Below are 27669 nucleotides of genomic sequence, written 5' to 3' on the forward strand. Positions count from 1 at the left end.
GGAACAGTGAATATTATAAACCCCTGGTTTTTTCATTGGGTGATGTGGAGATTTCGGAGGATGAAGAAATCTTGATATTTTTTCAAGTGGCAAGTCACTTTTATGTTGTACTTGTAGAGAAGTTTGGCTAATTTATCTGTTACATTCTTGATATAAGGAAGGGTGACTGTATTCTTGAAATCTTGTTTAAGTTTCTTGTGAATGCTGTATTGAGAATTTTCTTAATTAACTTAGTATTGGAACTATTCAGTTATAGGATCTGTGTTAAGTATTGTATTTCTTCTTTCTGTTTTTCTTCTGTATTGGGGATGTTGAATGCTTTATCCCTTAAGGTTTTTTATTATGCCTATTTTCTGCTTGGGGTGGTGATGTGAAGTAGTGTGCAGAAATCTCCGTGTTTGTTGGTTTTCTATAGATGGAGAACAATAATGTTTTTCTTTCATTTATTTCTACATGGATGTCTAAGAGAGGAAGTTTTTTATTTTCTTCTAGTTCCAGAGTGAATTTTATGTTAGGATGTAAGTTATTAAGATAGTTTTGATAGTCTTATCATAGTCATAATAAAAGCAGACAAAAGCAATGCAACGGTGATTTTAAACTTAGAAGATTATAAGAAAATGAAAAGCCTTCTTGAAGATTCTGATACTTACACAGCATTAGACAGATCACAAGAGACCACACTTGGCGAACTCACAACAAAACCAATGAACTTATCAAGCATGTATACGAAATTGATCCGAGGAACTGAAAAGAAATCTACAATCCAAACACCCACTAGTGTCTAGAATATATATGGAGTCCCTAAAATTCATAAAAAAGATATACCAGTAAGACAGATAGTGGACGGAAGGGAGTCTCCTACCTCAAATCTGGAAAAACACCTTACAAACTTGATTTTATCACATATAGGAAAAACATCATTCATTAAGAACAGCACTTTATTGTTAAATTAAAAGCATTATTTTCAAAAAATTTGAAAATAATGCTTTACAAAACCAAGATATAATGCTTTACAAAAGACTATCTTAATAACCTTGCATCCTAACATAAAATTCACTCTGGAACTAGAAGAAAATAAACTTCCTTTCCTAGACATCCTTATAGAAATAAATGTAAAGAAAAAACAAATTATCATTCTCCATCTATAGAAAACCAACAAACACAGGAAGATTTCTGCACGCTACTTCACATCACCACCCCAAGCAGAAATAGGCATAATAAAAACCTTAAGGGATAAAGCATACAACATCCCCAATACAGAAGAAAAACAATACTTAACACAGTTCCTATAACTGAATAGTTCCAATACTAAGTTAATTAAGAAAATTCTCAATACAGCACCTACAAGGAATAAGCAAGATTTCAAGAACGCAGTCACCCTTCCTTATATTAAGAATGTAACAGATAAATTAGCCAAACTTCTCTACAAGTACAACATAAAAGTGACTTGCCACTTGAAAAAATATCAAGATTTCGTCATCCTCCAAAACCTCCACATCACCCAATGAAATAAACCAGGGGTTTATAATATTCACTTCACCAGATCTAATGAGCATAGATCTGGTGAAGGGATGGACATACTTTCTATTTATACTTCTTGAGTGTGTCTGGGGACAGAAAAGAGAAACTGCCCAATTAAGCCAAACAAACTATGATGTGAAAGTGCTTGGGGGGTAACTTATGTCTATCCAGAAAAGCCAAGAGCATTAGAAACAAAGTGATTAAGTTGTTGCCTTGATGATATGTTGTAATCTAAATCTAATGTAAGGGTATAATATTCTTAGGAATGACAAAGGAGATTGGGGGGGGGGTGCTACTAATGATACATGACTTGATTCCATTTAGGACAAACTCATGAAAGCAATAAAGATAATGTCCTATTCCGAATTGAGTTGGATGTTATATCATATGGTGTAAAGTGGAGGCTACAAGAATGAAATATGATCAGATGTTGCTACAGACCTGCCAACTCAGTTGCTCAAGTAAAGAAATGAATTGCCAAATTATCTTGATGGTACTAAACAAGTAATCATTATGTGCAACTTAAATTATCGATACATTGGTTGGATAGCAGAGAAAACTCATAAGAATGAAGAACTAAATGAGCTGCTGGAAGACATCTTTTTCAAGGAGCATGTGAAAAGAAGCAACTCAAGACCAAACATCTAAATTTCATCATAGTGTCAGAAAGAATCTCAGTTAAGGATGTGACTGTTTTGCCACCAGTTGATGGCAGCAATCATGCTGTACCAACCTGGGAAGTGGCTAAATATATGGATGCTATAATAACAGGTTACATGCTGAACTACAAAGCTGGAAAGTATGCCTAACTCAGAAGAATACTATGTTTGGTTCCATGGTATCAGTTAATGAATAGAAAAGATATCAATGCATGGAATGCTTTGTAAAGATAAAATGAAATACCTGAAATCCTTAGATTCCAAGAATATATAAGGTGAAAGTGAAATGGATGTGCAACCTTATTGAGTAAGAGATCCACAAAAGGAAGAGGATGATGAGGAAGGAATATTGTGAGAATAAGGTTAAGAGGAGTTATATAAAAAACACAAGCCAGTAAGGTTACAAGTATTGTATGGAAAGTTAAGTTGTAGCACGAAAAGAAACTAGCTGTACAGGTTAGAGGCAACCCAAAAGAACGTGAAGTGTTACGTTGCAAGTAAAAGAAAACGAATATGGGAGAACAACTTTACTCAATGCAGATTGTATTCTTGTGTAAGAAGCAGATGCAATAGTTCAAATACTGAGTGCTTCACTAAGATCTATCAATCTACTTAAACAAAATGTAGTATTACTATTACACTAAATGAAGAGAAAGGTGCATGAGAAGGAGGTGTTCTAGAGCTGAATCATAATCTCATAAGAATTTGGTAATTAGGGATAGATGGGATATCAGTAAGCTAAAGGAATATTTAGCCTTGCTGCCTGAAGCCTAGCTGGACATTGATATGTTTGTATAATTTATGTCTTAGATCAGGAAAGATCCCACATTCCTGTGGGAAAGAATGTATGATAATTCCATTGCAAGAGTGTGCAAAGTCTAATGTGTCTAACTACTGACCTATCAGTATCTGTTGATTGTGCAGATTTTAGAGAAGTTGCAAAATATAGCTCATTTTTCCACTCCTTTCTGTATGCAAAGAAAAACATGGGTTTGCTAAAGAGAGGTCAAAGTAAACTTATAACTTTAAATTTGAAAGCTTACATCAAGTTCAATAAGAACTGATTTTGTACTTTGTTCTTGCTATTTACCATATTTTTCAGATGATAAAAAGCATCCCAAATTTATGAGATGATTTTTAGAAAAAAATATTTTATTATAAAGATATTTACAAATTCTTGATTTTTATTTATTGTTACAATCATTTGTATTAGCAATATTCAGTTCATCTTCACTCTTGGTACTATCACTCGTTTCGTTGATGTGACCATTCGTATTACTTTCGTCTAAACTATTGTTGTCACTCCCTTCAAAAACTGTGTCATTCTTGGTACCATCCATCGCATTACTTATCCCGCATTTCTTAAATGACTTTATAATCGTCTCTTCTTTCACAGCTTCCCGTGAATTTTTCACCCAGGTACATACTTCTGAAATTGTTGGCCATTTCATACATCCTGTTGCTGTAACATTGATTTGGCTTTGCCATCCATTTGTTCCACTCTTCCCGCATAAAATTTTTGAATGGTTTATTAATAGATCCATCCAAGGGTTGTAATTGACTTGTAAGGGCTCCAGGAATGACAGCTAATTCTGTATTCATTTCTTTTAGAAACTTCTTTGTTGAATTTGTTTTATGCGCTTTGAATTGATCCCACACTAACATCGCAGGCTTTTTTAAACAAAGAACCTGGACATTTTGCCCATATCTTTTATATCCATAATTTCATTCCTGTTTCATCCATCCAGCCATTATCTTCAACGTGGATAATAATGCCACGAGGAATTTCATCTCTCAGTAACGTTTTTCTCTTGAAGATTAACATGGGGGGGGGGGGTAGTTTTGTTCCGTTCGTGCAACAAGCTCAAACTATAGTGTAGTGAGTTTTTTCATGACCTGTTTTGTTTTGATCACCATCGATTAGGTACCTTTTGAATCTACTGTCCGATTTGAAGGAACATCAAAAATTAGAGGTACTTCATCCATGTTCACAATTTGATTAAGCTCAAAGTTAAATTTCCTTCTCGCTGATATGACAAATCTATGGAATTCTATAATTTTACCTTCATAGTCAGCTTGCACTTTTTTGGACTAGTGTTTTTTGTACGCATGCATAACCCGTGTCTTTTCATAAATCTAAAGCACCGAGACGGTGATCCTTGATCCGGTAAAATCTAAAATTACATTAGCAGTTATCCATCATTTCGCTTCAAATAAATTATAATTTTCGTAGAAACAGATATTCCTATGTTTCGATGATTTGTTACCCAATTTTTCATTTGTACTTCTAATTCTGGCCATTTTTCTAGGTGCAAATGGAATGTTTTCTTGTGTTTACATAGCAGTTTTAATTGTTCCTCTTGTTTTCTATACTCATGAACCATTTTTTTCTGTTGGTGGTGGACCAAAATGTCTTTCTGTTGCTCTGTTTCCACATTGTTTTTTGCATAATTTATCACATTTAATTTATAACTCATGTTATATGAGTCTTTTTTGTTTTACACTCATTTCTTCTAATTTTAAGATAAAAATTTTAACGACTTATAAAAAATAATTCAAATGAACCGTACAAAAGCGCATATGTTTACACACTAATGACTATTGATGCTCTAAATCGGTGATTCACCCACATGCAGCGAGATAACTTAGTAACCTATCTTCAGTGGCACACTTACTAATTTTATTAACATATTGCGCCAGTAATTGAACTTCGCTAACAGTTCGGTACAGCGTAAAGATTCGTATTTTAATGTTACCTTTGGACCATTACACGCACACCAATTTTCAGTTGATTTTTCTATGTAAAAAGGTGCGTCTTATGGTCGGAAAAATATGGTAATTTGTTCACGCTAACCAGTGTCTTCATGTGCATAAACCACTGGCAAGAACTACTTTCAGTGTATATCAGGAAGTCACATTTTCACAAAGCGCATATGGCATGTTAGTTGCAACTTATTAGGTAGAAGTTCATTTTTTAAATTAGAATTTGTGGAGTATCTTGATATCGAATATCTCAAATGTAATTCAAAACTGCTTTCAAAAAACAATTCAGCTAACACCTTTTTATTCCTATATAGGGAATAAGGAAGGCTGTTTCATATGCATCTTGTTGCTTGACATTAATTGTGGGCTTTCAGTATCCAGTGACTGCTTAATCTTCCTACCACCTGAGCGGATGAAATAGTGACGTAAATCTCTCACAAGAAATTGTTATACAAATTCCCACGATCGCTTTTACATAGGTTCTAAATCGTGTAAAAATGAAAAATTGTAAAGTTTTAAAATCTACTGTAATAATTCTACTGCTGAGATGTGTATAGCTATGTATATTGAAAGTGTATGCGTGACAAAAAAAAAAGGGATTAGCCCGGATTATGTTTGACCCAGTATGAATAAAAGTTCGAAAGGTCATACAAATGTAGAAAATTGCTGCCAAACCTTAGTAATGTCCTGAACACTAAGAAAACCATACAGAACAATCTCACAAAAACAGAACTAGCAGCAATTAAGTCATTAAAAGCCAAACAAAACATAATAATAACGAAATCGGATAAAGGCAATGCCACTGTCGTCTGATAACAACACATAAGCTGGTAAATTATAACCCAACAAAAAGGATAAAACAGAGGAACTACTCAAGTCCGTCACTTCTTGGCCACCAGACACAGTTAAAAAACTCAAACCCCACTACCCCCCCCCCCAGAATATATGGGGTCCCGAAAATACACAAACAAAATGTGCCCTTCGACCAATCGTGGAAGGAATACAGTCCCAATTACCACTTAGCCAAGAAATTAGCAGCAACACACACAAGGAGTTGGTAGGTCATTTCCCCCCCTCCTACATAAAAAACACACAACACTTTATAAACAACATTAAAAACATAACACTCGACAAAGACGACTTATTAGTCAGTTTTGACATTTCTGCCCTTTTCACTAATGTCCCCATCAGAGACACAATTCTCCTACTACAGAAATTTCCGCCCGACATTACGGCCCTCTTTGCCCACGTACTACAGTCCAATTACTTCATGTGGTAAAACAAATTTTACCTACAAAAAGAAGGTACAGCCATGGGCTCGCCACTATTCCCCTCCCCCATCGTTAACTTCTACATGGAGACCTTTGAGCAAAGGGCTCTTGATTCCACCATGCTAAGACCGATAGTCTGGCTTAGATACGTTGACGACATGTTCACAATCTGGCCGCATTGGCGACAAATGCTAAACACATTCCTCAGCTACCTGAACAAACAACACGAACGCATACAATTCACCATCGAAAATCAAAATTCGCTCCCGTTCCTAGACACACTAGTCACATGTCTTCCTTCAGGCAGTCTATCCTTCACAGTCTACCAAAAACTGACACACACTGGCCAATACATACATCCTAATTCATACCGCCACCCATCACAAAAATATGGAGTCATTAACACCCTTAAAAACAGAGCTACAACAATTTGCACTAACCAACAAGCCCTGAAACAAGAACTAAAAATCATCAGCGACAAATTCGTAAATAATGGCTATAACAGAAATACTATTAATAAAATACTCCATAAAACAACAAAAACAAATCTAGATTACAATAAAACCATAGCCATCCCATACATTAAAGGGTTATCAGAAAAAATCAACAGAATCCTACAACATTATAACCTCGATGCCACCTTTAAACCACCCACTAAACTTAAAACCATATTCAACTCCTCTAAGGATCCTCTCCTCCCATTAGCACATCCTGGAGTCTATTGCATCCGCTGCACACCTGTGACTTACCGTACATTGGTGAAACAGGATGGACAATCCCTATATGCAAGAAAGAACACATTAGACACATTAAATATAACCATTATGGTGAAGTAGGCCTCTCAGACCACATGCTCAACACCTTACACCAAATCAACTAGAAAAGCACCAGCTCTTTACACCACACAAAAACCTGGTATGAAAGGAAATTTAAGAAAGCCTGCAAAATCCTTATAAACCACCCAAATATCAACAACAAAGATAGCATGAAAATTCCAAGGATCTGGATGGCACATATTCAGCCTACCTAATATATTAAGATCCAGCATAAGGCAGGACTCTAGCCAATCTTCAGCTAATATTAGAAACCATTCCATACCAACTGGCTGGAATGTACAAGCATAATCATGATGTTAATCGATATATAGATATAGAGATAGATACTTGTTGTTGCGTCCAATGTATTTCTACAACCAACAGATAACACTAATAATAGGACTCTAGCGTTGATGTATAAATTTTTTTTTTGTCTTCACCAGAGGTCAGGCCAACAATTGTTGTAGCGGTTGGTCAGTATCTTTAACAAACCAGCTTGATTGTAGTGTAGCTTGTTTTCTGTGTATAGTTGTATGCTCCAGAAGATGACCTTGACATAAAGGTCGAAACGTCGACTGTAGATTTTAGTTATATTAAACTAAAGTTTTTATTCAAACATGGTAGTTGTCTCCATAATTTTCAAAAATGTGTTCTAAAGGAATGCTCGAAAAAACGCTGATTGGAAGATTAATAGCAAATTCCAAAAAGGGAATTGTAGAATTGAGTTTTAAGGTGGAAGACTGTCAATAAGTATTCGTAAATAAAAGATATTGTTAATGACGTTCTAAAGCAATGTTCGAAGAAACGTTGATTGGAAAGAATTGTATGAAGTGAAAGTGTTTATACTTAGGTGAATTCAGAATATCTACACTTCATTGTGAAGAAGAATTAATGTGTGCTACCTGAGGCCTTAACAGAGAAACTGGCTATGTACAGTTTGTTATTGTGTAAACAAAGTGTTTAGTCTAGTAAAATGAGATGAAGTATATGTTAAACAAATCAGTAATAGATTGAGTCAGAGAATGGCTGATCTCTTAACTGTAAGTTTATTTAAAAGGCCTTTGGATCCAATTAATTTGTACTTAATTATGTAACTTTATTTGAAGTGTATATATTGTTTTTGTTTTATTAAATATGTTTATTTTGTATTTAGTCTTGAGTCAGTGATTTTTTTTGGATTCTGAAAGAAAGAGTTAAAGTCATTGCACCCATCGGAGTGAACCCTTGTGCATATATAGGTACACTCGGAAATAATAAAAAAAAATAATTGTTAGAAACAGAGATTAAATAATACAATTAATCTCATAACAAATAACAGTAACCCGTTATAGTGGATAGACTAAAACCAAGGGTCTTTCACTGATAGTACGGACACAATAAGATTAAAAAGGATTAATTGCAGGGCCTAAGATAAGCTGATTATTGTTAAGTTGAGTTAAGTATTAAATGTGCACGTATATGAGAAATGAGTAAAACTTGGGGAAAATTTTTGTGGACAAAGAAACAAACCAAATTTAAGAGATGGGGTATAAATTAAAGTAAAGAATAATATTTTACAGTAAAACAATCAACAATATTTTTCAGTGAGACCAAATTGCACTTCTTATCGATGTTATTCAACAGGTGTTACAAAATCCTATCCAGATTTAGCTGGACGTCTATAGACATCATGGGCGGTTGGGGGTGTTAGTGAACACCGCTGTTATATATATTTTCTGGAACTAAAAATTGAAAGAAGAGGTTAGGACAAATGTGTTTAATTAGCTACTATGTTCAATGCTACATTAATCTGTTTTGCTTATTGCATGCAGCATAGTCTGTGAAAGGGGAGTGTTTTTCATTATGAAACATCATTTCAGTTGTCTAATTACAAGAATTGTTACCAGATACAGTACAGAATGGCTAATTCAGAATTCCCTGCTTCTGACATTCTCTGGCTAAAGATTTCCTCACCTTATTTATAACATTTGTTGCATTTACAGGTCTACTAACACTGATAACCACTCAGATCTCTTCACATTCCTTTCCATGAAACTACAATCTGCATTCCAGCTATCCAAATAGTCAGGTCATCTTCAACATCCACAATTCCAACTGGCACCCCCCTTCCCCATTCCATGGGGAAGGGGGGTGCCAGTTGGAATTGTGGATGTTGAAGATGACCATCAATTAAGCAGGACGAGAAATAGAAGTCTTTTCTATAAGTAAGAAACCTACAGAAATTGTATATCTACCCACTAAAATTCCTAATAACCCTCTTCACAATACATACTCTGGATCTTTTTTGACCAATTCTGTTTCCAGACATAACAGAGGTTCTCTTAGAGAGAACAGATCCAGGCTACTAGAAAGACCTTAGCCATTACTCAAAACCAGCTACAAAATGTAAACTCGGAACTTTCAAGCTACTTAAATGCAGATATCTGGACGATCCTGGAAAAGATTACGGACAACACAGCGAACCATATCTTTCAAACAAAGAAAGAAAACCTAATTTCCAAATTTCATAGACTAAAAGATCGACAAAACCAATGGCCATATTCAAATTTCTCCACAGTGAACGATAACAACCAACCAGAAGCAAGAAACAATAGGAACCACCAATCGCCTGCAGGTGATGGTGACTTAGTTAATCTGTCCAACCATGCTTTAAACAAGGATGAACTCTCGGTACTTAACAAAAGGTCTAAATTTTGTCGTAGCACCCAGATCGATAAACAAACTGGAATTTATTTGTAATATTAGAAGAGGCTTAAGATTCATCCCAAATAACATAGCAGACAAACTAAGTTTAGAAACCGCCAACATTTTAAATCATAAAAAAACAATAAGCAACTTAACAAAACACGAATTAACAGCGGTCAAATCATTAAAATCAAATCCGAACATCGTAATAACTAGAGCCGATAAAGGAAGTGCCACTGTTATTTTAAACCGAACCACTTATTTAGAAAAAATGAATCTGCTAGTCTCAGACAATAATACATACCAACTCGTTAACCACAACCCAACAATAGAATAAAAAAGAAAACAGAGAAACTACTAAAGTCAATTATCACATGGCCCAAGCATTTTTTTTTTCCCATTAGAGGTCATGCCAGTAGAATAACCTGTGATCAAATCATTATTCTCTAGCTTACTATATGTAATGTAACTCAGCTTGTCCTGTATATTTGTATATGCTCCAGATGATGATCTTAATATGAAGATAGAAACGTCGAGAAATTAAGAGTTATTTATAACACGGTTGTAAAGTCCATAATTTCTAAAATGAATCACTAATAGCCAACTCCTCCACTACTTCTACGCCTACTAATTAATCAGCAAACCAGCAGTATGGATTCAACCATTCAAGATCCACAGCTGACTTCTTAGTTTACACCATCCACCACTGGACATGTACCATGGAAAGTTTTAGGAAGCTTTTGCTGTTGTCCTTTACATTTCAGAAGCTCTTGATCATGTGTGGCATCGAGGTCTACTAAATGCCATTTTTTGGTCTCTCTACCGTAGCCAGCTTTCTCTCTCTCTCTCTGGTCATTCTCTCCACATTATGGTAGATGACTCCTTCTCTTCAAGCTTCACCACCAATGCTGGAGTGGCTCAAGGCTTTGTACTATCATCTACTCTTTCTCCTGTACATAAATGACCTACTGACAACCACTAATCCTATCCACAGCTTTGCAGATGATAGTACTCTACAATCATCCTACTCATTTGACAAACCATGCAGTACTCTGACAACCCGGGCTACAAGATCTACAACTAGTGCCTTAAACATTGATCTACATACTATCTTATGGACAATGAATATGTCCATTCTTGTCATATTCATTGCCACCAAAACCCAATGTTGCTTTTTCTTGTGCAAAAGAGATACCAGCTCCCCTAACCTTACCCTCAGTAATACACAAATCACTACACTAGATGAGATCTCTTTGCTTGGACTAATGTTTACCTCTAGTCTTAAAGTGACGTGTTTATGCCTAGTCTTCTTGGCATAAACGCATCACATCAATAGTCTCCTCAGCATCCAAGAAGCCTGGTATTCTCTTTCATTCCAGAGCCTATTTTAGACCCAACCAACTCTTAACTATATACAAATCTGCTCACGTTTGGGGTGGTATACCTAAAACTTCAGTTAAATTCCTCAATGCCATCCAGAGGCAAGCAATTACGTTCATAGCTGATCCCTCTCTTACAGATTTACTTCAACCTCTATCCCACAAGCACACTGTTTCAGCACTGTCCATTCTACAGATACTTCCGTGGTCATTGCTCCTGTGAGTTGGCAAAACCATCATTTCTGCACTTTCTGTTGTACCTGTTTATACAAGATAAGCAGCTTTAGATCATTAGTTAGCCAGATTTCCCTCGAAGAGAGAAATCTGGCTAACTAATGATCCCTCTCTCACAGATGTTCAATTTCTGCCTTGTACCTCTTTTACAGATACTTCCATTAAGAGTTCTGTGCTGAATTTTCTACTATTTTTCCTCTGCTCTCCTTCAAAATCATTAGAACAAAAGCCACTTCTAACCATTAACCACCCTTTTATAGTCCATCTTGAAACTCACTGAACTTAACTTCACAGCCTCTTCTTCCATTCCATCTACTTCTGTTCTTTGGAACAGTCTCCCCCACTCTGCCTTCCCCAAAGATTACAACTCTCAGCTGTTCAAGCAAAATGCGATTTTCTCCTTTCTTCTATTCCTCTTGCCCACACATCCAGCACTAATGTGCTATAGCAGGGTTTCCCAAACTGTGTTCTGTGGGAAGTTCTCCTGGAATTTGTCATTTTAGTTTTCTAAGCATTTTTCATGAATAAATATTTCATAGTGGAAATATTCTGAGGAGAATAATATTCGTGAATGTCTAAAAGCTCAGACCCAGAACGCGTAATAACATCAGCGTAGCAAATGTCAGTGACCAAGCGGCATATTTTTAAACACGGAAATATTCATGAATTATCGTTAATTTTCACAGATCAAAATCTTTCAACAATTGGGAAAGAGAATACCGCTGTTTATGACCGATCATAAAAATTGACTGCAAGCCAATTACAACAATGGCCGGCATATCCTCTGTTCTCAAAACTGAAAGAAATAACATCTGTGTTGGAAATGCAAATGTTAGTGGCCAATCAGCAAAGAAGTATAAAGAAAATTTTTCCACTAAAATTGAAGATCAAGGTAGTCTGTATCCGGTCCTCAAATCTAGTAATACTGAATAGTTTCTTCGCAAGTTCGTATTGCAGGGTGAAAGTTTCGAAACTGTAGTGCCATGATTTTTTAAAAGTAATAGGCCTGCAGATTTAAATTTTAATATGAATAAGAAACAAGGGACTGTTTAATTTTGGTATTAAAAAATCTCTTATTGAAGGTGTTTGTGATGCAACAGATGGTCATCCACCACCAGCCTAAGAAGCAATCTCCAGGATGTACCAAAGGAGGGGAAAACTACCAGCACACAGGAGAAAGTCTGCATTCACTTGTAAGTACTTATAATATTATAATTTTTGGTGATCAGAATGGGATATATCAATGAAAATCAGCACAAATTAATTTAATGATGTTTATGTTTAATTAATTATAAAGTATAATCACTTAATAAATCAGCTAAATTAACAATTAATTATTAATACATTACAAAATAAGCAAGGTGTTCTGTGAAAATTTCAGGATTTGCGAAGTGCTCCGTCACAGAAAAAGTTCGGGAAACTCTGTGCTATATATAGTATAGGTCTTGTGGATTTCCGTGTGTGTGTGTGTGGATCAGATATAAAAAGAGATTTGATTAACCCAGATTTATGACAGCCAAGTCAAATGGCTATATCAGGTCATTAGGAATTGTTAAATCTTGAATAGAAGGAATTTTAGTAATATAATACTCATTGTTCAGATTTAACAAGTATCAAAATCCTGATAAATTACTTGTCTGTTAATAAGAGAAACTGAGTGTAAATGAAATAACTTTAATGTCTTTAACTTTAAATTTTGAATATTCGTTATTATCGAGTGTTTTGTATGAGAAAAACAGAAATTGTATATGTGGTGAATTGTGCATAAGTATACCAAAGTCAAGCTAAAGTTCCAGACAAAATAAGAGGATTAATTCGTGACCTGAGGCTAACACGAATGGAAAGGTCAACGTTGCAGGGTGGGGGTGGGGGGTGACCCGTTGAAATGCAACGGTAAGGTCATTGGAGCCATATATATATATATATATATATATATATATATAGAAGTTTACGGCACCGAAAAGGGGCTTTTTTCCTGTTGTTTCCATAGAGTCGAAGTTTCGGTGTGGTCTGGAGTGGAATGTAAGAATGCAGTAATGCGGTCAAGTAGAATTTCGACGTGAGATTTAGGACGGCGTACAGCAATGAAGTCAACATAACGCAAGGAGATTATGTGGAAATACAAGGTTGGATAACAGCAGCTGAGTTTCTCAAGGATCGCAGGCAATGAATCGTGACCATATTCCCTGACCTACATACAAGAAGCAAAGGCCAGAGGAACGTAGTAGCAAAAGAAACTCGTCTAGGAAGACCGATGTGAAATTACGAGCCATAGGAATTCAAAAGATGTTTGCAAGTAAAAGCCAGAGAGATCCCGACTCCACTACCAAGTAAGAACTTCCCATTTTGTCTAGTAGGAAGAAAATTATGACGGTGAATGAAAATTAACTGGATTTGTACTTTATGTAGTAATGCAGGACTTTAGGAACTATACCATTAGATGAGATCAATTGCTCTGTGCTGGAGAACATAGCTTAGTTAGAGAGTAATTCTAGAATCTGATGTTAATAGATAATTCCTGAACCTGAGTTTTATGTGATGATAATCTAACATAAGCTAAGTTTTTAAGGGGTAAGTTCTAAGCATGGAGCCTGTGTAGCTCAGTGGATGTGGCGTTTGCACACCACCACGCTTGGCCGCACGAAGGAAGACTTAGTTTCGAGTCTAGTCGGCGACTAGAGGAAATTTTTCTATCTCTGGTTAGTCGATCTCTGGCACGGGCAAGCAGGTTTTTCCTCCCGGAAACTCGGGTTTTACGTCCTGTAAATTCAAGAAAATCGAACGTAGAACCCACCTTATTTCAGACATTAAATATATTGTGTTAGGGTTAGGGACCACGAGATGGCGGCACATTTGAGCCATCTCTCTTCACTGCGTACCGCTTAATTAGTGATAGCCTTGGGCCATCTGTCTCTGATTGGGTACCAGTGGAGGTTGAACTGCCCACTCAGTCTCCAAAAGTTAGATAGGGCTAAATGGCCTCGCCTACTCCCGTATACGGGAATAAAAAGCATTAGCTGATTTTTTTTTTTTTTTTTTTTTTTTTTTTTCTGAGCATGTGGTTCCCGAATAGTTCAAGATTAGTTAAGTGACAGGAGTGTATATATTATATCGAGTTGCTTAACAGACCCTATATGCTAGACTCTGTTGAATTTATTGAATGACAATCGTAATCTCTTTTTCTTAGTAATAAATCAATTCTTTTCTTGTCAAACTAATAACTTGCCTGAAAACTAAATTCAATGCACTGCTCATAAACAGAACCTATGCGTATGTATTTTGATATAGTCACAACTGCAAAGTGAGAAACATATATGATTATATGTATAGGAATAAGATAGAGAATTACGGATTGTGTGCCATACTGAGTGTTTTAATCTTGGATAAAGAAAATTCTCTTGTCCTGTAAAATTTTGGTGGCACAGCTTAAATAAATTTCCAAAATTTTTAACCAGATTGCACATTACTAATCTAACAAAGAATTTGGCTCTAGCCCGAGGCACTGTCTTTGTTATCAACGTTTCGCACACTCAAGCAATATATTAGTAGCAGCCATGAGTTTGAAGTACTACCAAGGATTAATATTAGACAAAGGGCAAAACATAATGTGTAAGAAAAAAAAAAAAAAATAATAATAATAAATAGCAGATTTTTCAAAGACGAAGCTGAACAAGAACTAATTATAAGATTTAATTGATAACATAATTAAAAATATCCAACAATATTTACAGTATACAACCAAAAATGAGATTATGATGTGCATGATGTTACAAAGATACTTTCAAGTGCAATACAAAATCTTTGGGTCCTACTATAGAATTATTTTGCAAGAGCAACTAGGTTCTATGGTTTACCAAAGATCCATAAGAAAAATGTTCCACTATGTTGAATTGCAAACTGTATTGCTTATGTATTTTATTTTTCCATGTGAAATAATCTGATGTGATTGTAAACTTGAATAATTCCACAATAGCAGATGGAAATTTTTGGGTCACAAAGAGACAATTCTATTCTCTTTGTGAGGAATATTAGTGAAGAGAGAGACAATGTCAAAGCCTATTAACATGTTCATATCTGACAGTTTAATGTCTTATTTTTGTGTGAAATTCTGTGGAATTTTTTAGTGATGAAGCTGAGTGGCCTATGAGGGGACATAGAAGGTTAGACAAAAATTTTGATATTTTATAAGTGGAGCTGCTTATAGAATCCACAAAGGTCTATGCAGACAGTTGCTTTTATGTAATTTAGGTAAAACTATTTATTCTAGGAAATCTTGCATGGTATGTTTTAAGTCTTTTGATGGTTTCTTGATCTATGAATGTTGTTTCATCCAGTAACTTGAGTTATTGAGCTGCCTTTGGGTAAGATCATAATTAAGCTGGGATTATGTATTGTGATCTTGAAGCAAGAAATTCATTTTCCAATAGTATGAATTAGTATCCAAAACTACAGTAATATTTCCCTTGTCAGCTTTTGTGATAACTATGTTGCTATTACATTTTAAGGAGTTCAGTGCTTTTAATTCTGATGGTTTGGCATCAGAAATTACTTTGGCTATTTCAAACCGTAATCTATTGGCTTCAAGACTAAACAGATGACTGGGTTCCTTTCAATGTTATGTATGAAATCTAGATAAGGAATATGTTTGGATGAAATGGCAAACTTAGGACCTTGTGCTAATACATTCAATTCTTCAGTTAGAGGATGGCCAAATAAATTAACCCATTTCTCAGCAGGTAATTTGCTACTACACCAATCCATATATAAACATAAGCGCTTGTATAAAGAAACTGCTGAAGCCTTACCGCACAGACCCAATCTTAACTGTAATAACTGTCTCGCTATTCCAAAAGTGAGGGAAATTGTTATATCTGTTTTAATTTAATTACAGCCCAATAGTATTTGGTCCGATAGTATTAAACATGCTGCTGTATACATAGAGGGATTCCAATGTAAGCATGCACACTAATGTGTTTTTATGAATGTAATTCCTATTGTTGTTTATAACTGTACTGATGTCTTATGATACTTAAGGCAAAATATTTACATATTATTAAAAAGATTACATTATGAAATAAAATATTTCATAATGTAATCAAACAGTTATATACATCTGCTGAAAATTCAACTATAAACAAAGGACGGTTTCTATATAAGATGCATGTTTAGAGCAAGATTAAAAAAGGAGTAAGTAAAAAATAAAAAGAAAGCAATCAATTTGGCAAAATATTTATTCTATTATAATCGATATTAAAACATATTTACCTCCTTCCATGTTCGAGTGGAGTTAGCTTTTCTTGCACTATCAACAGCTCCCTGAAATTCCTTCAGGTGTACTAAAGTGATGGCCAATCTGGCAAAGTTTGAGACATTATTGTACAACAATTTAGCTGGTTCATATAAACCATCTTCAAAACATCTATCACCAATCTAAGAGGGAGGAACAAATGTTATTTAATTTATAACAGAATAGTAAAAATATGGACCTGTGAACAAAATTCTGTCTCAATTATGACTAGGTTTGACAATTCTAAAAGACATGCAAAGTTCCTAAAACAAATGATTCACATTACATCCAGTGACACACAAGAATAATTATTTTACATTTCTCTTGATAAATTCCATAAAAATATGTTCATATCTGGATATAACACACAAATTAATATTACTTTAACATATATTCATTTGATTTACTATTCATCCATTAATATACTTGATATCATTAATAATGGAGCACGTATAGACCACAGTAATAACTAATTAAATAAAGGTACAAATATTTCGTACTGAAAGTAACAGTACACGTATAGACCACAGTTATTACTGTTGTCTATACGTGTTCCATTATTAATTTATTATGCCACAGGTACCTCTAAAGATTATACTTGATATTGTCAATTTTGATCAGCTCTTACATTGCTATCTTCTAAATCAGAGCTGTCCAGCCTTAGGTAATCCGAGGACCACATTAAAAAAGAAATATTTATCCGAGAGCCGCATCACAATGTGTATCTAGTAATTTGGTGTGCAGTAGCAACACAACCTCAACAGATGAACAAACGAACAACACTAATTGTGCACTCACTTTCCCCATGAGCGCCGGAGCATGCGCATTGTAACAAAGCAGTATAAGAATGCTTCTGTGACACACCTAATATTTGAAAAACACACGTGGTTACATAGTGATGTAAAAACACCAAATAAAATTACCAACATCGAGATTATCGATAGTGACAGAATTAAAATATCTAACATGCACTCGATTCAAATTGTTATTTTATTTTTTTTGCTCGTGGAAATCAAAACCAACAGGCGGGCCACACAAAATCACACTGCAGGCCATATCCGGCCTGCAGGGCAGTACTTTGGATAGCCCTATTCTAAATCATTCCAAACTAAATCAGCCCTACATAAACCTTATTTTTGCTTCAGGTCTTTATTTATTCTATTATTATTTTTTTTTTTGCATAGGCTACTCTGATTAATACAATGCAGAGATTAGATAAGTTATTTAGAAAATATCATGAGACAACTGAGATGTGGCAAGTATCATGTTGATTAAGTTTCAGCCAATATGTTTTCCATGAGAAACACCCTATAACCAACATGAGAACAGCAGCACCTTTACATCCTGCAAAAAATTTAACAGGGCTTTCCAACCCTAAAGAAACATCCTGCTCTGACTGCACTAGAGAGTTGCTGGATAGTAGAGGGTAATAAATTAGTTAAGTCAATACCACCTGTTTTCTAATTTTAAGGATTTTAAATGATCTGTGATAAATGAAAATATGTATTCAAACAGCATGGACTGTATACAATGGATTGTATACAGCATTCAGAAAGGATTAAATCAGAATTTAATACTTCCTATATTTCGTCTCAGTCACTGAGACATCTTCAGGGGATTACAAAAAACTAATGTAAAATATACACAAATATCACACAACACTAAGCCCAACCATGTGGGTGACTCTATCCTATCTAGGTGGAGCGCCCTCGAAGGACGGTTGTAGGTGACCTGGAATGTAAGGTGGGATCTCTGATAAGTGTTTTCCAAATTTTAAGAAACTTAATGCAACCGTATTAATTAAGATTTGGTTGATTTCTGACAGCTGCTGCTAATTCTAAAAATAGTCTCTTTTTGAATTTGCTGTGGTGGAGCATGGTGGTTTTTTAAATGAGATCCTTTGGGTTGTATCCAAGACATGATCAGCCAGGCCTGACTGACCACAGTCATGGTTACAGATGTATGATTTGTGTTCCTCCAGGCAGATGATTGCTGATCTGCCTGTCTTTCCAAAGTATGGCAGCTTACAGGAACAGGGTACTTTATAAACTCCAAGCACTGAAAGAGGGGAGAGCTGATCTTTTGTAGAACAGATAAGGGTAGTAAGTTTGCAGTGGGGCTTAAATACTATGTGTAGGTTGTACTTTTTTAAAATCTTGGCTATTTTTTTATGATGTGCCAAGAATGTAGGGTATGGTGATGGCATTTCTAAACTCTTTCTGAGGAGAAGACCAGGGAATGGAGGAGGAACTGATTATTTTTTAATACTATGATCGCTGTAGCCATTGAGAGGAAAGTGTTGTGTATATGGTCAAGCTCAGTTGTAAGGGCAGTTCCACTAGAACAAAGATTGTGGGCTCTCTTGGTTAGTTTTAATAATGCCATATTGTTGAGCGGGGTGCTGGTGGGAGAGTTTGTGAATGTATCTGCCTGTTTTCTATATACAGTGAAGGAAAGTGTACCATTAGGAAGGCATGTAACTGAGGTGTCTAGGAAGGGTAAACAATTGTTCTTTTCCTTTTCCATCATAAACTGGATTGTAAGCTGATCTTGGATGTAAGCTGTTGAGGTGACTGAGGAAGGAGTCTAATGTGTCTGGGACATGAGGCCAAATAGAGAACACATCATTTACATATCTTAGCAAGGTAGGTTTGAGAGAGGCTGAGTCTATGGCTTGTTTTTCAAAATTTTCCATACAAAAATTGGCAAGAGGGAGTGAAACGGGGGGGGGATCCATGGAGGTTCCCTCTATCTACTTGTAGATTTTGTTCTTCCAAGAAAAAATTAACGAGAATTGATGGCAAAGGAAAAGAGATCTAAGATGTCAGAAGGAAAAACATCTAAGATTAAGGTATCAATTAAGGGAATATTGGTAAACAGTGAGGAGATGTCAAAGGTTACCAATATGTCCGTGTTATTTAAGGTTGGATTTTCTATTAGGGTTTTAAAATGGGTAGAATTTTTTTTATGTAGAATAAAGTCCAGTGGGGGGGGGGGTCAGAGAGTTGCCCAGCTGTTTTGACAGTTTGTAGCAAGGTGCATTAGTGGCATCTACTATAGGTCTTAGTGGGGAATTGGGTTTGTGGATTTTTGGTAAACCGTATACGGGGGGGGAACAAAGGTTTGAGTTTTTTCGTAATGTCGGAGGCCAGGAAGATACTTTTTAAGTTTTTTTTTTTTTTTTTTTTTTTTTTTTAATTTTTTAACTTGTGTTTTTGTGGGGTCATGTTCTAGTGGGATGTAGGTAGAGCGATTTCTGAAGATAATCTCCATTTTTCAATTGCATTCCATGGCATCCTTATCTGCTCTGGTGATGATGTCGTGTCAGCCATAGCTGACACGACGAACCTGCGTGCACTTATACACAAATATTACACTGTTCACGACTGACTGCAGGTGAGGTACTCTTGTATTTATATGAAAATATCTAGAGAACCTTCTATATGTATCTGGAAGGCACTAGACAGCGCACTCCAATGAACTACTGGGCCTGGCTCCCACTGAAGAGACCTCAATAAAGGTCGAAACTAGTCTGGGTAGTGTCCCTTCCCTTAATGCATAACATTAGACATATCCACAAGGAGATGTGTTTTGCATTAAAGGAGATACTGAGACAGGAGTGTTGGTAGCTTGCTACACCTTTGCAATGAGTTGCCCTGGTGTTGTATCACCTTACCCCAGTCCTGAAGATACTTTCAGGCGCAAACTTTGTTTGCTCACACTTGGATAAAGGATTAAACTAAATTTATTATACTCTAACCAAGTGAAAAAAAAAAAATAAACTTTCAACGTTAGTACTAGTACTTAAGTACCACTTGGAGCTGGTAGATGGCTGAAGAAGCATGTCTATTTAATATTTATTTTTATAGGATTTTATGCAAAGTATCAAATGCATAGCGTTCCTTGTGAATCTAGAAAGCATCTTACAATTCTAAATACCGCAGTATAGCTTAGTGGCCCACAGGCTTCATTGAAATTATTTTTTATTTAATTGTGTGTTTAATGTCAAGTAGTTATTTTTTCAAAATGGCCGGCAGGACATGGGAAACAGCTCCATGTGCCACATGTGGCCTTGCGTTGAAGACCCGTGGACTAATGAGGGTTAATGGTGGTAGGAACGAATGATTTAGGAGGACACAGGGAGAATGTGAGAAGAGATATATCAGGAGATTGAGGCAAGTGAAAGAGATAGCAGTGTGACAAGAAGAGTAGTTGGTGTGGTGCCCAGGTATGACAAATTAAGAAAGCAAGCAAATAGCATGCATAATGGTATGCTAGCAGAGCTGTGTGAGAACAAAATAATGTAAAATATGTGGAATGTATTGGAGAGACAAATGGAATTGTATAAGAGATGGATGCCATTTAAATGAATGTTAAAATCATTCAGAAATGTGTATGATGGCAGAATTCAACCTGCAGCTTGTTGGATGGAGAGCAGATACAACTTAATCAAGCCAAACCATCCAATGTTCAAAGTTTGTCTTTTTATTGCCAATTTTCATGCTACTGATTACAAAAGTTATTAAATTTAATTACAGAATCCTGAAGACTTGTACTGGATTTATTAAGTATAACCTCACCTGCATAATGTAAACAGCGATATGTCCACTTAATGCTATTTTCCTTTTCTTACCATGTTCACAACAGGCTGTGTTCCCATATGCTGACACTGCTGGTAGGAACTCGCATTTACCATACATAGGTCACTTTTGCATCGGATGTGCATCTTTTCACAAAGTTTATACAGCATGCTAGTTGCAACTTTTATTTATAAATATTTGTGAGCATTTGCAAACTGTTTTAATGATATTGAAAATTTCAAATACGAGATTTTTGGTGTTCTACCTTAAAAACTCAGTCACATATATTCCCCAAGGTTTTGCTTTACATAAATTGTTTGCTTTCTGTGCCCAATGGGTGCATTATAAGCAAGTGTTACCATGAATTTTCTACATCTGAAAATTTGAAAGAGGATGTCAGGACAAATTTAGTTAGATACTATGCATGCATGTAAACTGCTTTGCATGCATGCAGCATGGTGAATGCAGAAGTGGATGTGTTTTTCATTATGAAGTGTCATTCATAACGAAAAATCACAAAGCAGCATCTGACAAAAGCAATGTATAACTGCATACAAAGGGTTAAGCCAGTAAATAGGGTAGGAGTGAAATGGATGAACAGTGAAATTAAGCAAGCTGTGCTGGAAAAGAAAATGCCATGGAGGAGGTACAAGACAGTTGTTGATGATCAGATCCATCAAGAGTATAAAGTGCAGGCTAGAAAGATGATGAGCATGGTAAAGAAAGAAAGATGCAGTATGAGAGGAGATTGGCTAGTCAAGCCAAGTGAACTCAAGCCAATTTTTCCACTATATGGCAAGCAAGAGAAAGAATAGTTATGGCAGATTGAGATTGGTGGATAGCCATGGCAAAAGAATAACAGTTGCAAAGGACAGTGGAATTATTGAATGAGCACTTTATCAGCATATAGCATACTGGTGTAAATGATGTTGTAATATATAGAAGAGAGAAGGCAAATATTAAGAGAATTGCAAGTGAAAGAATCAGGTACATCAGAAGTTGGTTGGGTTAGATTAACAAGGCTGTGGGATTGGATGACATCGTCTTAGTCATCCATTCATGTCAGGACTTTGGAATGCTGGCAATGGAGAAACGTTGAAGGGATGTGGATTACAGAGTTTGGTGGATAGGAGGAAGAGGTGATATAATAGAGACATTTAAGTTACTGAGAGAATTTTTATCAGATTAGTCCAGAGGGGGTTATAAAAAGAGTAGAAGGTGAGAGGGAAAGAACCACAGGTGATCCCAGCAAGTTATATAAAAGTGTGGTGTGAGGAGTGGATTTTTTTACATGGAGAATTGTCAGCGAATGGAATGCATTACCAGAATGCATTGATAATGTAGTGTTAAGGATTTTAAGATTGTATATGATAAATATGTTGTCAGTTGAATGAACCAACCACAATGAGTCTGCCAACTCCATGGTAAGGATGCATAAAAATAATAAGTCCAGTTGTTTTTATTGCACTAATTGTTGCTAAATATAATTTCGTATTTAGTGATACAATAAAACTGCTTGTTTTTCTAGTTTCTGCAGTATAGTGTACTGAGGTTGGGATGCTTTTCGCGTTATGGAATAATTCATTCCAGTTTTTGGAAAGAACAGATGGTAAAAAAAAATTCAACTATTCCTGAATAAAAATTCATCATCATCAAATTCCTGCCATGTATCCTCAAGGGGTGTACAGGATATGATAGTACAACATGAAAAATTTACATCATTACTAACTTCCTATCTAAAATTTTTCTCCAAATCAGTCTGTTACTTATCAAGACTCCAACATTATCAGATCTTATATTTCCATCGTCTAAGGCACTTTGCACCGTATCAATACACTTATATCTTGGTCTTCCCCTGGGTCCTTTTCCTGCGAACTTGGCAGAGAACACTTGTTTTGCTAATCTTTACTCGCCCATTCTGTTTAAGTGACCATAGCACCTGAGATTAGCTCTGCTAACGCATTCCTGGATGCTGACAATGTAAAATTCTTTCCTAATATTCTCATTTTTAATATAACGTTGCCATTGATGTCATCTGTTCATGCCTCTAATCTTTCTCAGGACTCTCATATCTGCAGTCTCTAGTCTTTGGTCAAGTGTTTTACTTTCCCAGCTCTCAGATCCATAAGCTAAAACTGGTTTGAATACTGTCTTGTATACAGCTAATTTGGTGTTCCGACTAATTTCTCTCTTATTCCGTATGAATTTATTCAATTGACTTCCTACCATAACAGCTTTGTTGAGTCTGTTGTCTATTTCTATATTTAATTTACCATCTTCACTAAAAATCGTGCCTAAGTAGCTGAAATGTTTTACTTGTTCCACAGGTTCTCCATTCACAACACAGTTGACATTTTCAATGATTCTGTCTATTTTCATTGTCTTTGTCTGACCTGCATACCATATCTATTACAACAGTTATTCAATTTAGTCAGGGAATCATGCAAACCTGTAGCAGATTTATTTAGAAGAATAACATCATCCATATAAAGCAAAGAGCAGACATTAACATCTCCAATTCTGATATCATGTTTAATACCACTTTCCTTCATAATGTGATCCATATAGATAATGAATAACAGAGGAGATAATGTACATCCTTGTCTCACACCAGATTTAACATTAAACCATCTTCCTGTACTTCCTTCAATTCTAACTGCTGACCTACAACTCAAATGAAGACTAAGTATTGCTTGATATAATGCCAAATTGACACCATATAACTGTAGCGTATTGAATAGCTTCTCTCTTGGCACCTTGTCATATGCCTTTTTCCAGATTGACAAAACTTAAATATGGATCTTTTTTATATTCCTGTGCTTTCTCAACTATTAGTCATAAAGTGAAGATCTGATCCTGACAGCCTCTCTTTGGCCTGAATCCAGCTTGTTCTTCACCAAGCTTTTCTTCCACAATTCTTCTCAACCATTTATCAAGTATACTTGTGTAGATCTTGCCAGGAATACTCAGTAGGGAAATACCTCTGTAATTCTCACATTCAGTTTTATTTCCCTTTTTATATATGGAAACAATTAGAGCTCTATTCTAATCATCAGGAATTCGTCCCTCTGTCCAGGTTTTCTAACAGCCACTGTAAGACTTTTATACCACCATACCTCAGCATTTTTAGTCGAATATCATCTACTCTTCTGCCTATACTCATTTCAAGCCTTTGATGGCTTTTTCTACTTCAAGTATGGATATGTATTCCTGACTGTGTGCCTGTTGAGTATTTTTTTACCACTGGGCTATCATGCTTTGTTTCATTTAGCACTTTTTCAAGGTAATTACTCCATACTTCAAGGATATCTTTTTCTCCCATTTTCAAGTCACCGTTATCATCTCTAACTCCTTTTACAACACTCTTTCCTCCATTCCTAATCTTCTTCAACAACCTCGAGAATATTTTCCCACCTTCTTGATATTTATTTTCTATGTTCTAGCAAGGGGTGCTTAAGGGTCAAAGCTGTATAACTGAAAGGAGACCTCCACATAGCCTTTAAAGGTGAGGATTGGACATTAGGTCAGAAGCCCTGGTCGGAGAACCGACCAGGGCTTCTGACCTAATGTCCAATCACCTTCTCGTGGTGCACCCTGTTGGGTATCTACTTGGATACTGAACGGAAGAGGATGGGCTGGCAATTTGGGATTTAGCCGACCAAATTGTATTCTTATTGGTTAAACCAAAATATAGAATGATGGTACAACATGACAAAATTTCATGCCGGCTGGGGCGTCGCCCGGTTAAACAAGGCCCCTGTTGTTTTCGCCAGGGAACCAGGGCGAACAGCGAAAAGTCAGCTACTGGAACAAATCTGAAAATAAACCCCAACTCAACATCACCAGAGTTGAAGATCGGTACTATCAACGTAAGAAGCCTGAATGGCAAAGAAATGGAGCTAGCTGAGGAATTAGATAAGTACCAGATCGACATAATAGGGGTGACTGAAACAAAAAAGACCAAAACTGGTGAGATCTTTCTGAGCAATAAATACAAAATGTTATATTCAGGCAATGACAATCAAGGAAAAGAAGGAGTAGCCATAGTATTCAACACAAAATACGAGGCTAATCTTCTTGAATGGCAGTCAGTCTCAAGTAGAGTAATGTGGGCAAATATGAGAATGGGGAACTGGACAATGAGACTTATTTGTGCCTATGGTCCCACAGAAGGTTCTGCTAAGGTAGAAGTGGAGGAATTTTTTGAGGCTTTAGAAAAAGCAACTGACACAATGAAAAATGAAAAGTTGGTCCTTGTTGGGGATCTAAATAGCAGAGTAGGAAATGATTGTGAGACATACAAAAATATTTCGGGAAAATTTGGAGAAAAGTGCAAAGCTAATAATAATGGCAAATATCTGTTGGATTTCTGCTCAGGACATGGACTGGTTATTACTAACACCATGTTCCAACATAAAAATGTGCACAAATTCACATGGAGAGAAGAGGCTAGGAATAAGAAAACTCTCATTGACTATGTTACTGTTGATAGTGATGTTTTCTCCCTGGTGCAGGACACCAGAGTGTACAGAGGATTTGAAATTGGAAGTGATCACTATTCAGTCTTGAGCAGGATAAAATTGAATTTCATATTGAAAAGAATAACATGTAAGAAAGTTTTAAAGCGAATAAAAGTTGAGCAGCTCTCAGATGTGAGCTGTAGACTAAAATACACAAAGATTATTGAAGAAAAAATGAAAGAGTTTGAGAACAGGAATCAAACCTTGGAGATTCAGTGGCAAATTCTGAAGAAAACATTGATTGATTCAGCCAGAGAGGCATGTGGTGAAGTTGTCTGTAAGGATAAAAAAATCAGAACTCCCTGGTGGACACAGGAAGTTAAAGAGGCAGTGAAGGAAAAGAAGAAAGCATACCAAAAGTTCCTGTCAAATAAGTCAGCTTGTGCTCTTAGAGAATATAGTGACAAATGCAAGAATGCTAAACACTGTATAAAACTAGCTAAACAAAAGTCATGGGAGGACTTTAGCAAGAATATAGAAAATAAATATCAAGAAGGTGGCAAAATATTCTGGAGGTTGTTGAAGAAGCTTAAGAATGGAGGAAAGAGTGCTATAAAAGGAATTAGAGATGATAAAGGTGACATGAAAATGGGAGAAAAAGATATCCTTGAAGTATGGAGTAATTACTTTGAAAAACTGCTAAATGAAAGAAGCAGTGATGTCAGCACAGTGGTTAAAGACATTGACCAGGCATGCAGTCAGGAATACATATCCATACTTGAAGTAGAAAAAGCCATGAAAGTTTTGAAATGTGGAAAGGCAGCAGGAGTAGATGATATTCGACCAGAAATGCTGAAGTATGGTGGTATAAGAGTCTTACAGTGGCTGCACTGCATAGTTCAGAAAGCCTGGACAGAGGGACGAATTCCCGATGATTGGAGTAGAGCTCTCATAGTACCCATATATAAAAAGGGAAATAAAACTGAATGCGAGATATTTCCCTACTGAGTGTTCCTGGCAAGATCTATGCAAGTATACTTGAGAAACGGTTGAGAAGAATTGTGGAAGAAAAGCTTGGTGAAGAACAAGCTGGATTCAGGCCAAATAGAGGCTGTCAGGATCAGATCTTCACTTTACGACAAATAGTCGAGAAAGCATGGGAATATAACAAAGATCTGTATTTAAGTTTTGTCGATCTGGAAAAGGCATATGACAAGGTGCCAAGAGAGAAGCTATTCAATACGCTGCAGTTATATGGTGTCAATGAGGCATTATATCAAGCAATACTTAGTCTTTATTTGAGTTGTAAGTCAGCAGTTAGAATTGAAGGAAGTACAGGAAGATGGTTTAATGTAAAATCTGGTGCGAGACAAGGATGTACATTATCCCCTCTGTTATTCATTATCTATATGGATCACATTATGAAGGAAAGTGGTATTAAACATGATATCAAAATTGGAGATGTTAATGTCAGCTCTTTGCTGAATGCAGATGATGTTATACTTCTAAATAAATCCACTACAAGTCTGCAAGATTCTCTGACTAAATTGAACAGCTGTTGTAATAGATATGGTATGAAGGTCAGCAATAAAAAGACAAAGACAATGAAAATAAGCAGAATCATTGAAAATGTCAACTGTGTTGTGAATGGAGAACCTGTGGAACAAGTAAAACATTTCAGCTACTTAGGCACGATTTTTAGTGAAGATGGTAAATTAAATATAGAAATAGACAACAGAATCAGCAAAGCTGGTATGGTGGGAAGTCAGTTGAATAAATTCATATGGAATAAGAGAGAAATTAGTCGGAACACTAAATTAGCTGTATACAAGACAGTGTTCAAACCAGTTTTAACTTATGGATCCGAGAGCTGGGTCAGAAGTAAAACACTTGACCAAAGACTAGAGACCACAGATATGAGAGTCCTGAGAAAGATTATAGGCATGAACAGATGGCATCAATGGCAGTATCATATTAAAAATGAGGATATTAGGAAAGAACTTGGCATTGTCAGC

The 27669-nt window shown here is 35.9% G+C and overlaps 1 protein-coding gene across 1 annotated transcript in view; it reads right to left on the minus strand.

The window, feature by feature from the left end:
• Window positions 1-27669, minus strand: part of Chc (clathrin heavy chain) — a 533133-nt gene that overhangs the window by 100740 nt on the left and 404724 nt on the right. Inside the window, exon 23 of the mRNA XM_090400150.1 lies at window positions 16593-16757. Coding sequence (XP_090256276.1) covers window positions 16593-16757 — 165 coding nt within the window. The remainder of the gene's footprint in view (window positions 1-16592; window positions 16758-27669) is intronic.

This window comes from Typopeltis vanoorti, chromosome 11 (assembly GCF_054136105.1).
Source record: "Typopeltis vanoorti isolate ZY-2024b chromosome 11, IOZ_Tvanoo_1.0, whole genome shotgun sequence".
Taxonomy (NCBI): Eukaryota; Metazoa; Arthropoda; class Arachnida; order Uropygi; family Thelyphonidae; genus Typopeltis; species Typopeltis vanoorti.